General features: G+C 34.8%; 1 protein-coding gene across 4 annotated transcripts in view; it reads left to right on the forward strand.

The window, feature by feature from the left end:
• Positions 1 to 14,718, forward strand: part of LOC150079651 (medium-chain acyl-CoA ligase ACSF2, mitochondrial-like) — a 180,548-nt gene that overhangs the window by 149,071 nt on the left and 16,759 nt on the right. For all 4 annotated transcript variants that reach the window (XM_090383698.1, XM_090383699.1, XM_090383701.1 and 1 more), the window contains one exon: positions 6,098 to 6,205. In XM_090383698.1, the coding sequence (XP_090239824.1) occupies positions 6,098 to 6,205 (108 nt within the window). The remainder of the gene's footprint in view (positions 1 to 6,097; positions 6,206 to 14,718) is intronic.

Consider the following 14,718-nt stretch of genomic DNA (forward strand, 5'->3'; position numbering starts at 1 on the left):
AACATTCTGTCCTTTCATTTTACTCATTGTGCTCTCTGTTCGTCTCTGACCATAATTAGTCAGAATGCTAGTTAATATGTTCAAATGCACTCAGCTGATTCATATCCTATAGGAAAAAGCACAAATCTCACATGAATTCATATTTTCCAAAATACAGCTTAGAGCTTCTAACCATATGGAAATATGGTTAGAAGCTGTTTCACACTGACTTGCATCAGTTACGAGGATAGTGGGAACCAGATGTGTTCAAAGCTGCTAAGTTGACTATTTTTATTTATTGTTTTTGTATAACTTTTGATTTAAATTTAGTAATATATTATTATGTTGTGATTTTTCTGATTAATTTTGTGCATTTATTCTTTACTCGGCCTTGTAATTGCATAGAACACCACAGTCGATTTCTGCCGGCATTGAATCGACAGTAGCATTCGAATCTGTCACCATTGTGTTTTTGTTGGTGTAGCAGATACTGGAAGTTTCTGTGTAACTTGTAGCAGTGTAATCAGTATCAACAGAGGATTATAAACTATAAATTATAGCAGTACTTAGGTATTTTAATAATTTAACTTGTCACGTCGATCGCAAGGTACAACAGTAATATTCATAGAGATTTTAGAATTGATGATTTGGCATAGATAGCTAGCGTTGGAGTTTGAACCATGTGACTGGCAACAGATAGTTAAATTTATTATTATAACTACTTAGATTTTACAAACGTAACGTTTTAACTTGATACATATGACCACTTATATTTTACAAACATAACGTTATAACTTAATAGGTATAACTTAAACTTGATAGGAGATACGAAATGCATATAATGTAACTTGGTAGGAGATAAAACTCAATACTGATATATATATATATATATATATATATTTATTTAGTGTTATTACTGCATTGCGATATAAGTTTAGTGTTATATTTTTAATTATATTGAAATTCAATCAAAAATTGATTGAAATGCAAAGCAAAAGGCACAAGGTACTAGGAGTGCTGTGGCTCAGAGGAGAACTGAGGGAGGGAATAGTTGTCCTCTGAATCACAGTCTTTTGAAATGTACTGCTTTCTGATGTTTGCGGAGCTATCAGGAACGGGACATGATATTGCCAAGGGGAATGTCTTTGTGTGTGCTCGATGTAAGAGTGTGAGGAAATTAGGCGCCAACTCAGCATTGTTATGGGGCGTTGTGAGAGCTTGAAGAACAGGGTAGGTGCCCTCGAAGGATTTAAATTGAAGAGCCCATCCAGCTCTCAGCTGCCCGCATCAATGCCACAGCTTGCACTTGAACATCAGGCAACACAGCGGCAATCCCCAACACAGAATGCGCTGGTCCTACAGGAACTAGTAGTTGGCAACTCTATTGTCAGGGAAACGGGGAATATATTGTGCCAAAAGGATAGGTGGAACAGAACCAGAGTACGTCTGCCCAGGGCAAAGGTTCATGAAGTTGTAGAGCAGATATCGTATTTTAAAGGCACAAAGGGTGATATTGTTGTGCACGTCGGCTCCAATGATATTAAGAATAGGAGAATGGCGGAATTGCTTAACAAGTGCAGATCAATGTTGAAAAAAGAACCACAAGTTAGGGTAAAATTTGAAAATATCTGCAATTCTGCCCAGATACAATAGGAGGGAGTATATTATGAGAGCCTTGTCAATCAATTCAGCCCTGGAGAGATTGTGCAAGACTCAAGGGGTAGAATTTTTTTCAGCCTGGTCTGTATTTGTTAACAGAAGAGACTGCTTCTACAGGGTTGGATACACTTAAATAGAAAGGGTGCAAGAATATTTGCTGAGGCTAGGGAGGCAGTGTCAGGTGGGACAGAAACTGTTAGCTTGGGGGGGGATATATGGACTAACAGATTAACAGTAGCTACTGGCAGATGTGAAAGTGATTCTTGCACTGCTTCTATTGCAATGCACAGCGACCTGGAATACAAGGTGCAAGGAATTTCAGAGACTGCTGTGAGTCATTACAGAACAAGTAAATACATGGGCTGTGTTAGGGTAACTAAGAATAAGAACGGGACATGTATACTTGCATGTACACCAATGCTAGGAGTTTAGTAAATAAATTTGTTGAATTTGAAGTGTTGGACAAAACATCAAAGGCAGATATTGTTGGGATATCAGAGATGTGGTGTCACACAGATATACGGAATGCAGAATTTGAATTTGGGGTGTACAGAAAGGATAGGCAGGATAAAAAGGGAGGAAAGGTTATGCTATTAGTTAAGAAACACATAAAATCTAATGAAATGCAGCCTATGGATAGGGGTGGACAGTGCAGTGTTGAATCAGTTTGGTGTGACATAAACACCTGTAAAGCAAAATTTAGAGTAGGAATGTGTTATAGTCCTTATTACTCTAATGAGTATAATGAACAACTGCAAAGAGAAATAGAGTGGCCCAGTAAATCAGATTGTCTTATAATGGGGGGGGGGGGATTTTAATTTCCCAGATATTGACTGGAATTTGTGGGTTGGTCATTCACACACTAGCAAGGCTTTTGTGGATTTACTGGATGATTGTTTTCTACAGCAGCATGTTTGGGAGACAACTAGAGGGAGTAATACTCTTGAACTGATTATCAGTAGTGATTCTTCATGCATTAAGAATCTGCAGATAAAGGAACCACTAGGTGGTAGTGATCAGTGTGCTGATATGGCATTTACTCAAAGCGGTAACTGCCATCAGGGGTAGAGGGAAGGGTTTTTGCTTTCGTGAAGGCAACTACAGTGGTCTGAGACAGTTTTTAAATTCTATACAGTGGAACCAACTGATGATGTTACCAACAACAAATTCTAAATGGGAATCATTGAAAGAATTAATCTTGGAAGCTACTAGGATTTTCATACCAACTAAGAAATATAGGTTAAGGTTTAGGCCTAAATGGATGTCAGATGAACTAATGAGACATGTGGCAGAGACGATAGATGCATGGGATACATATAAATTAACAGGTGACACAGAAGCCTGTGGTAGATATAAGCTGGTCTGTAATCAAGTCGCAAAGGAGATTAGGCAGGCAAAGGGAGATTACGAGAAATCTTCGGCAATGGATGTAAAGAAAAACAGCAAAGACCTCTTTACTTATATAAACTCTAAAAGGAAGGGGATGAATCAGATTGATCCACTCAATATTGATGGGTTAAACTGTTTATGATCCTGCTCAGGTAGCTAACAAACTGAATGATTATTTTGCATTTACCTTTACACATGAGGAGCTATTCATAATTATTCATAGGGGAATGCCAGAGGTGTATTACACTCTGGCAGTGAGCCAAATGATTTTGTAATAACAGAGAAGAGTGGAGCAGAAATTGTTGAAGATAAACATAAAAAAGGCACCCGGGGTGGATGGCATCTATCCAGTTATATTAAAGGGGGCAGCAAAGGAAGTAAGTAAACCCTTAGCCATAATTATGAGAGCTTCCTTGGGACTCAGGGGAGGTACCCAGGGACTGAAAATGTGCAAATGTGATCCCAATTCACAAAGGAGGATCAGAGGGTGACACAAGTAATTACAGACCTGTTAGTTTAACTTCTGTTCTGGGGAAATTAATGGAGGCACTGGTTAAAGAAGCGCTGCAGGATCATCGAGACAAGACTTCAGTTGTAGTTCCCACACAGCATGGGTTTGTTAATGGGAAGTGTTGTCTGACCAATTTGATTGGATACTATAATGTGGTCACAGAGGAACTGGATGCAAAAAATAATTTTGATATCATATATCTTAGGAAAGCTTTGATACTGTTGCACATGGAAGACTACTGTATGGCATTAAGGGCAAATTGCTGCTATGGATAAAGGGATGGTTGAGTGGAGAAGACAGTGGTAATCAGTGGATGCTGCTCTTCATGGACTAATGTTATTAGTGGAATCCAGCAGGGTTCAGTGTTGTGTCTATTGTTTTTTTCTGTATTTATTAATGATATTGATGAAGGTATATCAGACTTAATGTCTAAGTTTGCAGATGATATAAAGGTTGGCAGGGTTGTTAATGACACTAATGACAGTATCTAGAAAAGTTGAGAAGATGGGCTGAGAGGTGGCAACTGAAGTTTAACATTGACAAATGTAAAGTACTGCATATGGATAGCAGTAACCCCAGAGTAACATATTAACTGTGTGGTACTACACTCTGGGTGGTAGAGAATTGCAATGCAACAAAATGTTTTTCAGTAAAACGTACAGTTTTTGATCTATTAATTTTTAAAAGTGGAAAAGGACTTTATAACGTATTATCTGTGTGCATCATGATGTATACATGCATCATTTCTCATCAAAATCTATTTGAAAACTAATTTTTGCCAAATATACAGGATAATTATAAAGTCCTTTTCCAGTTTTAAAAATTAATAGCTCAAAAACTGTAGGTTTTATTGAAAATAATTTTGTTGCATTGTAATTAGTAGACATGAATTTTTTAATAAAAAATTAGTTTGAAATTTTAGCACTATGTGGCAAAGCGATTTATTCATTTTGATAAACAAATTAGCTTCTGCGTTTATTATGAGAAAGGAATCACTCTGGGTTCAGAGATTTTCAAGTGTTTGCTCATCATGGTCTTATTTTTTATCAGCAACATTAAAACTTGAAGCTGTAGCTCTAACTTAAGTAGCTAAGTCTAGTCAAATTCATTTTAAAATGATTTTGACTGGACTGTGACCATGTTCTATTTGACTGACTGCGGATATGCTCTGAGGGCCTACAATAGCACAAAGTACTATTCCAGGGGCTTAGAGCATGTTAGAGAAGAACCATATTAAATATTGTAAAAATTTCAAAGGTTACCAAACTCCTAAACATAAACCTAGAAGTGGTTATCTATTAGCTTCACAAGAAATGACTCAGAAAACTGGTGAGGCACAGCAAAAAGCCTAATCATATTTGTTGACATTATCTTGTGCTTGTCATAAATCTCACATGACTAGTATTCCCTGGAGCATGGTTCAAAAAGCCTTAAAAGTAGGCCTCCACCTGTTTCCCCATAAACTCACAGATTTGCATTGAATTGAAACCACAGAGACTGCCACAGCTGTAGTTATTTTGCCTGGTGGATGATTGACAGGATTTACACAGGATCTAGAATGATTATTTAACATCCTGTGGGCAGATGGAGCGCACTTTCACCTGATGGATCTGTGATGGCACAGATTGTCCAAATATTGGCTAGATAAAATCCTTATGTGCATATTGAGAACTGTTCCTCCCATTAAGGCTATTTATGGTAAATTCTTCCATTGTCCATTTTGAGTTATTGGTTGCCTTTTCTTTAAAACCAGTAACAATCAAGGACTTTTTGTGACATGCACAATTAATGGCACACGATATCTTAACCTGTTGCAGACCACAACTATCCCACAAACATTGTTTACATGGCAGCATAATTTTATGCAAGATGGTGCTACATCCCATATTGACAGGCGCCTCTGTAGCCAGGTGGGAAGGAGCAGCAGTGCATAGCACATGCTTCTTGATTAGTCCGGGGTTCGAGCCCGTCACCACCAAATATGGAGGATGCAGAGAGGTCAGGGAATGACCACCGCATATCCCGGAGCAATATGGCCTTAGTTGCTAATGCTCCAAACAAACAACAAACAAACCTTTATCCCATATTGACAATAAAGTTAAACTTGCAAGACTGATTGTAATGACCTGCAAGATTGCCCAACCTAAATCCAGCAGACTTTTTGTCCACAAAAAGTCTACTAAAATCTTCTTGAAGGACTCTCCATTGGAAAGTAGTAAAAATACCATTGGAATTGAACACAGCTCTAGAGAACCCTAATGACCTATCTTTTTCTATCATCACACACACAAAACATATTACATAAAATCTCTCTGCAAAGTATTAATTGGAAAACATTATTTTGTGCAGGAAGGTAGAGGGATATATATTTAACATTTTTATGATTTCTGTCAGGTATTAATGAAATCTTAATCTCCAATCTCATAATAATATATTGATAATACAGAAAATGCATTAGCCTATTTAAAAAAATGCAAATAAAATTATGCATTTTTTTAAACTGGCTACTTTACAAATTATGTGCCATTTCTGAGACATTACTATGTGTTTTCATTGTAGATTGCTTATGGAACAACAGAAAATAGTCCTGTAACAACTCTTACTTTTCCAGCTGACAGCAATGAAAAGAGGACTCTCACTGTTGGTAAAGCACTTGATCATGTTGAGGTAAATATTCTGAAATGGAAAACTTGGAAAAACTATAACTTAAAAAAAAAAAACTGATTTATAATGTATTTTCTATATCTGAATGATAAATTTTTACACTTGGTTTAAAGAAATAGACACAGAAAAGGCACACCAGAATATGATTTAAAGAAAATGCATTATTTTTTTGCAATTTTAATCTGCAATATCTGCCCATTAACTCAATACACATAATCCACTATGGGTTTAAAATTTAACTCTGTTGAATTAAAAAAAATGCAAAGTTTGTCTTCAAACTATTCAGTCACGGTATTCTTTAAATGTCAAAATAATTAGAAATAATGATCTGGTCTATGCTACAGATAGGAGAAATATCATAATCCTCCTTACTAATTTTCCCTTAGTGTTTTTCTTTTTTTTTTTTTTTTTTTTTGCCACTTATTCAAAAACTTTCTTCACTCTCCAAAAACGAGTGCATTAGTTTTTGGAGAGTGAAGATACCATTGAAAATACAGATTCAATATTGAAAACTATAAATTTATTAAATGTTAAATTTAGATTTTTTTTTTTTTTTTTCCAGAGTGAATCATAATTTTTCCACTTAAAGAAATGTGTGAAAATGATACTGTAGAATCATTATTTTAAATCAGAGTGAACAGCAGTTTGGTAATTCTATGACACTGAAGGAGGTTTTTTTTTTTTAATGACTATCTTTATAATTCAGTTTGGTTGAGTTTTAAAATTAGTTCCCTTGCACATTATTATTATTATTAGCCATATGGTGCAAGGAAGCCTGGGGCTTTTGCTGCACCAGCCAAAAAAAAAAAAAAAAAAATTTTAGTTAACCACACACACACACACACACACACACACACACCACACACACACACACCACACACACACACACACACACACACACACACCACACACACACACACAGAGAGAGAGAGAGAGAGAGAGAGAGAAGGAAATCACCAAGAAAGAGAAGAATGATGATATCCAGCTCAGGACCCTGGGTGTGCCAAGCCCATACTACCAGATGTGAGCCCCTGGGGTTAAATAACTGCAGTGAATCAATACCAGTGGAAAAAAAAACTGTAATTAATATTATATTATAGTGACTTTAATACATGTTCAACAAAGCAAAGAGATAAAGAATTCTGTTATACAAGAAAAAAAAATTTTTTTTTTTACTTTTGTGCAACAAAGCAGGGTGACCCTGCTTTGTTGGAAGCAGGGTCACCCTGCTTCCAACAAATTTCATTGAATAAGGAACAGGACGAGATATTTCTGCACCAAAGGCCAGGGGCATATTCAGGGGGGGGGGGGCAGAGGGGCATATGCCTTCCCTGAACCAAAAATTTGAAATTAAAGAAAAAGAATGCAGGAAGCATTTCGCTTCTTCTCTATTTTCTCAAGGGGTTTTCAGTGTACGAAGAGCTAACTGAAAGACAATCTCCAGAAAAACCAATGACTTTGTTCAGTGGCGTAACTATTCCAATGCAGCTGCATTTGGGCCCGATCTTGAAAGGGGACTGTTAAATTTAGAAGACAGATTCATTTCTAAGACAATTAACGAATTTCATTAATAAATTAGAATTTTTTTAAAATTAAATGTAACACATTCTTATCAGCACAGCGACTGGCCATCTGAATATTGTTTTGAATGTGCCATGCTTATAGAAATAGTATCAAATAAAAGATAGTCGTAAAATATTCAGCAAAACCAGTACCAAGTATACATATACACAGTGTGTACATCACATCTTATTTAATTCTAGTGTTGAATTTATTTTACATTTTTTGTGTGTGTGGACACACTGATTGTTATTGCAGGGCAATATATTTTATTTTACAATACACATATTTGTCACATAATAGTCTAGCTATGGCCAGTGTTATTGTTTTAGGGCCTTAGATTTTTTTTTTTCTTTCTTTCTTTTCTTTTTGTTTATCTGAAATGAAAAACTACAGGACTATGAATGAGTTATTACTATGCTAACCAGAGACATCCAAATTGCCGGATCCTTTGATCCACACCTATGTCGATAACGTTCTGTAAGTGACTGATGCAGAGGGAGGAACGCTTCATGTAATTAGCGTTTATCTTGTGGTGTTCAGAGAGCAAATTAAACAATGACAAGGAAGAGTAAAATGTCTACTTCAGTCACCCAGAAATTAGCGGGTTTCGATTGCACAAGCTGTTTGTCCAATGTGTCACTCCAAAGCATGCAGTTTAATTAAATTTATGGTTTTGAGGTCACTTTCTATTTTGACAACAACATTCTACCATTGTCTATTGCTTTCTTTTTATACAGCCAACAAGACTGGACTTTGTCAACTTTAATACATTTTATAACCATTTTATATGTGTCTGTTCTATTTTTGCTTGGGGTGGGAAAATTTGTTGCAAAGTTACTTGAAGGAGAAACTGGAGAAATGAGAGTTGGAAACAAAACAAAAAAATTCAGCCAATCAGATATTTTCATTTTGCTTTATTGGCACAGAAAGAAAGTTCTGCAGCTCTTATCACGTACTATTCTGTGATTCTGCATTGTCAAGTGTAGTGATTTTACATTTTAGAGTTTCTCAGAGCAGAGCATGAAAAAAAAATTCACCCATTACAAGCATTCTTTTCTAACCTGTGATAGAAATTCTTTTCTATTACAGGTGAGTTTTCATTCAGTTTTCATCTGCATCAGTGATTATTTTATTAATTGTAGAAATAGTCTTTAAAAAGCTGTAAAGAATCTGTATTCATGTACAGAATGTTCTGCACATCTGTTTGCATGATTTTCCATAGAGCTATGATTTTGTCACCTGCATCACTGTGCACTGGAAGTGCAGTAATCATGATTTTCTCTTTTTTTTTTTTTTTTGGATAATCATATTGCTATTATTAATGATATCAATTGTTCTTATTATTTAATATAGTATCAGAATAAAGAATAATTAAAATAAAGAAATTATATAGTTCACCATTTTAAACTATTTCTTACCTTTACTCTTCCCTCCCCAAATTGAGTGACATATATTTATACAGTACAATATGTATTTTCTCTTATGTTTTTTTTTTTTTTGTACACCTAACAAAGTTAAAATAATATTTTTGATTGATTTTATTTCCTCAACTGGCAGTGGTTTTCATTTTTATGAATGCAAATAGTATAAATACTTAAATTTCTGACTTGAATAACCTTTTTTTTTTTTTTTTTAATGAAAACTCCAAACACAAAAGGTATTAGAACCTATAGTACTTAGTACTGTACATGGGTTGAAGGTTGAGAAAATTAAATAAAATACTTGATTAGACTTGAATTTCAATAGATTTTAATTTTTTGGAAATATGTATGAAGGGAGGTTATTCCAGTAAACGAAAGTTGAAGGAATAAATGAGGAAGAAGAAAAGTTGTTGGTTCTGTGAGTTTGAAGTAGGACAGTAAAAGGATGATGACTGATTGTAGCACATTTGGATTGGTTTGGAAGAGAGAGGGGGGGGGGACTTATAGAAGCCAATTCAGAAGAACGGCACCCATGGAAATATATATATATATATAGGAAAAGGCATGCAACAGAAACAGAACCTCTATGAGACAGAGTGGAGAGACTTTGTTAGAGATGGGTCATGAATTAACTGTTCTATTTTGAATGGAATCTAGAAGCCTGAGGTAGGTTCTGGGGACACCACCCCAGATGTGGGAACAATATTCCATGGTAAGGCAGATTTGAGATTTATACAGAGTAAGTAGCTGTTTGGAAGAAAAGTAATGTAGAGTGTGAAAAAGAAAACAGTTTTTTAGATGCAGAGGAGGCAATATTTGTGATGTGCTTATGCCAAGAGAGAGATTAGAAGTCAGGATAATACCTAATAGAGATATATGGTCCTGTCTAGAAATCTGTGTGTCATTAAAGATAAGCATAGAAGTAGAAGAATCCTTTTTGTGAGAAATAAGATAGGACTCAGTTTTAAAAGGATTGAAATCAATTAAGTTATCTTTGTCCCATTGGAGAATTATCTGAGATCATCATTTAAGGATTTGTTAGTGGATATTCAAGAAGTTGAAGCTGTTTGTGCAGTGCAGGGTTTTTCAAACTGAAAGGTAGAATGCAGTATGCTATCATCAACAAAACTATGGATAGGATTTCCAGTCAATAGAAGAAGGTCATTAATATACAACAGGAAAATAGAGGGATAAAGGACTGAACCTTGGGAAACATCAGCATTAGTGGAGAAGTTAGAAGACAGAGAGCCATCTACTATCACATGAAATGAATAGTCAAAGAGAAAACTGAATGTCCAATGACAGAAAACAGTTGGCAAACTATAAGATGGATGCTTTAGAAGACCTTCATGCAAAACACAGCCTTTGAAATGTCAAGAGCAACTGCTTGATTCCCACCAAACTTTAACATTGAATTTGTTCATAGATGGATAATATAAGCCAATATATCATCTGCAGATCGACATTGACTGAATCCATACTGGTGGTCATTGATCAGATGGAAGGCTATTCTAGATAGTTTAGAAGTTTGAAGTTAATGGATTTCTCCATTACTTTAGAAAGGGTAGAGTAAGTGCAATGGGAAAATAATTGGATGGGAGGAATTTTTCAACCTTTTTAGGAACTGACTGGATATAAGCAAATTTCCAAACAGAAGGAAAAACACTATTGGAATAAGAAAGTGTAAAAAGGTGACACAGAACAGGACGTTTGCTCAGGAGCACAGGCTCTGAGAACAAGTGAAGAAATACCATCAGTATCTGGTGCTTTCTTGTCATCAAGATTGTTCAATTAAACTTCTGACATCCTTTTGACAGACAGCCACAGGAGGCATTGAATGGAGTATACTGGGAATGATAGGAGGTAGTTTACCAAGATCATCAATACAAGTTAGAAGAAAAGTAGGAGTAGCAGGTCAGCTTTATCTTTAGCTGAAGTGGCTAACAGTGGTTTTAACAGAGGTGGAAGTAGAGATCGACAAAAGTTGTATCCAGTAGCTTTGGCAAGATACAGAAATGCTCAACTACCATTTGGACAAGAAGCAAATTTCTACTCTTAGCCTGTTCAAAATCTGGTTTGGACTAATTAACAACTGCTTTACAGTTGTTGCAAGCTTTGGTGAGGGCTTGCATTTGAACCTGGAGATTCAGATGCTAGCCAATTACAATATGTAACATTCTTACCTTGAGCGGCCTTAGCACATTTATTGGAGACCAAGGTTTAGATGAAAGAGGAGATTTTAAGGTGGAGTGTGCAATAAAGGATTTCATCATTACTAGAATAATTTCACTGGCATGATCTGAACAAATGTTGCGCATCAGAAGATTTGAAACAGTAAACCGACTAAGGAAAATAAGAAAAGAAATCTTGCAGACCATGCCATTTTGTATTCTTGTAATGCCAAACAACACAAGGTTGAGCATGGCCATGAGAGAAAGGCTCCATTGAAGAAGGGACCATGACTGAGTTGTGATCTGAGGTTCCTAGAGGAGCACTCACCTCAGCCATGTGCTTGGATGGGTTACTTGGGGAAAAAAGATCAAGAGTGTTGTGTGGTTTGGATTGTCTGGTATTCTGGTAGGTAAATGAACAGTGAGTAAGGTCATTAATAATTCCAAAAGTCTCAGTATCTTAACCACCTGGGTCTTTGACTATAAAACAGAAGCCAGCCGGAGTTATGAACATTAAAATCACCAAGGAAAATTACATCAGTGTTAGAAAAGTTGGACTGGAGAAAGTCAAGTTTCAAAGAAAGTAAGTCAAAAAGTTCTAAGTGATTAGTGCAGTTGGGAGAACAATAGAGGTAACGGATGAATTTGACAGACTGAGGTAGAGAGGTTCTAAGTTAGAGAAGATCGAAAAGAGGAGATTCCAATTACTATGTCTCTGGCAAGGAATATCAGAGCAGACATATATACACAAGTACCAGTTTTTTAACAAAAGGAATCATACAGCGAATAATTAGCACAACTCAGATGAGCAGTGGTTGACTCATCATTAATTGGACAGAATTATTGGTTGAATCAACCAATAATTCTGTCAGAAAAAGGAGGGTTTTAACAGACATAAGTGGAAATGAACATCATTGAGATTGGAACTTAAACTACATATATTTGTGAAATCAACAAGGAAGTGTTTAGAAAGTTAAGATCTTGTTGCAGATAAGTTTGTTCTAATAGTTTGACTATACAAGATGTATTCTGTAGTAAGAAAAGGTGGGGAGAACATGTTGCATGAAATAATGAAATTTTAGGATATGGTGCACACACGACAAGAATATACCCAGCTCCGGGAAAATCCTTGTGGATTAGAGATGTGCAAACAGCAGCGCATTATGGCTTCATGGGGCCCCGGGCAAATTTGAATTTGGGGGCCCCATATATAGTGTTGAATTTTTTCTTTGGGGGGAAATCCCATGCCTCCGGTATACTCTTACCCATGCAAAAAGCTAAATAATAATAATTGTAGATATAATTTTATTAAAAATAAAACAAAATTACATGTATGACATTTATAAAGAACTTTTATATATAGATTAAGTATAATCCACAAGAAAAAGTCATAAATGAAACTCAATTAGTATTTAAGTACTTTTATTGCATTAAATAATAAACTAGATTAATTAAATGAGAATCAGAATAATATATATTTAATATAACAAAACAAACTTTCTATAAATTAAAAATAAAAACAATTCTTAACGGAACATAATAAATTACCTAATAAAAGTCATAATTAGAATGGAAATTTTAAGAACATTATTATATGTTCACTTTTCGTGCTTTTTGAGCTGAAAATTATCAATCAGCTCATTATAATCAACCCCACTAGTAATGCCATTTTCAATGCATAATATTGACAAATTGCATAATTTTTCTTGGCCTAAAGAATTTATAATGTAATTTTTAATTCTTTTAAGTACATTGAAAGAATGCTCTGCTGATGCATTAGAAACAGGTATGGTTAAATATATTTTTAAAATTATGTCCACATTAGGAAACGTAGAAACTAGCCCTTCTTGAATCGCTTTATACATTAATAAAGGAGAATTTAAATTTTCATTTTTTGCAAAATGTACAGAGTGGGTAAGTTCTTCCTTAAAAATACTAAAGTCGATGTCGTTTGAATACGTATTTATTAAATTTAAAATACATTCATCATACTCATTTGGCGAAATTTCTTTTAATTTGATATTTATTAATATGGCAAAATAATTTAAAATATTTTGATAAGCCTCAGCATGTCTTTGAATTTCTGATACCAACTGATCGCAGATAACATTCAAACAATTCACTATAAATCCTTGTTTGCCTGCCAATTGCACATCCTCATCTCCATCCCTTTTCTCATCAAAATGTAATTTTCTTTTGCGTTTTCTCCTTGTCTGACTCATAATTTGTATTGTTTGTTAATGCAAAACATTCTGACTCTGTAGTATCAAAAAATTCATTGTTGTTTCAAATGTCTTCTGATATGTACAAAGATAACGATTTCAAAAGATTTATGGCATTGTGTAAATCAGAATTTTTATTTTGAAGACTTTTACTAGTTGCATTCAATCTTTTTAGAATTGCATTCCATATGAAAAGTAAAAGTGTTGTTTCAAAATCTTCACAGTTTTCATATAGCTTTTTTGCTTCTAATTTTGTTACAGGTTTTTCATTACAATCTTCAAAAATTTTAAATAAAGATTCTTTTATGGCCAAAAAATTCATCTTAACAGCTAAAATTGCATCTGCTCTTGAGGACCATCTTGTAGAACAAATTTCTTTTAAATGTTACATTTACTTTTGTAGTTGCTTTCATTAAAATATCCCATCTCTTTGTAGAAGAAGAGAAAAATACAAATAAATTTTGAATAAAATTGAAGAAATGGAGTGCTTTTGGACAAGCTTCTGCAGCAGAATTTCCCACTAAATTTAGGCTATGAGCCGCAAAAGGGACATAAAATGCAGTTTTACTATGGCTCGTAATCTTCGCTTGTAACCCATTGTATATCCCGGACATGTTGGCTGCATTGTCATAAGATTGTCCTCAACAGTTTTGGATATCTAAACCATATTCCATTAATTTTGAAGTTATAATATTTTCTAAGTAGCTAGCATCATGCTTTTTAATATGTAGGAAAGACAAGAATTGTTCCTGAATTTTATTTTCTTTATCTAAATATCGTATAATAAATGATAATTGATCTGTGTGACTTATGTCAGGAGTAGAGTCAACAATAAGTGAAAAGTATTTAACCTGTTTGATTTCATTAATAATTGTATTTCTTATGTTAGCGGCCATTAAATGTATGAATTCATCACACGTAGTATTAGAAAGATAATTCACCTGTCCTTTACCACGTTTACCATAAGTTTCTAAGTGGGTTTTCAAAAACATATCAAAATTAGCTAAGTATTCTAAGCAACTCATAAAATTTCCTGCACTACTATCATGCCCTCGAAATCCCAACCCTAATGAAGCTAACAGTTTCACAGTCGCAACAACTCTTTTTAGAACGTCACGCCAATAATTTGTTTGTTTTTC

The sequence above is a fragment of the Mastigoproctus giganteus genome, chromosome 10, assembly GCF_048544385.1.
Source record: "Mastigoproctus giganteus isolate SK-2022 chromosome 10, ASM4854438v1, whole genome shotgun sequence".
Lineage (NCBI taxonomy): Eukaryota > Metazoa > Arthropoda > Arachnida > Uropygi > Thelyphonidae > Mastigoproctus > Mastigoproctus giganteus.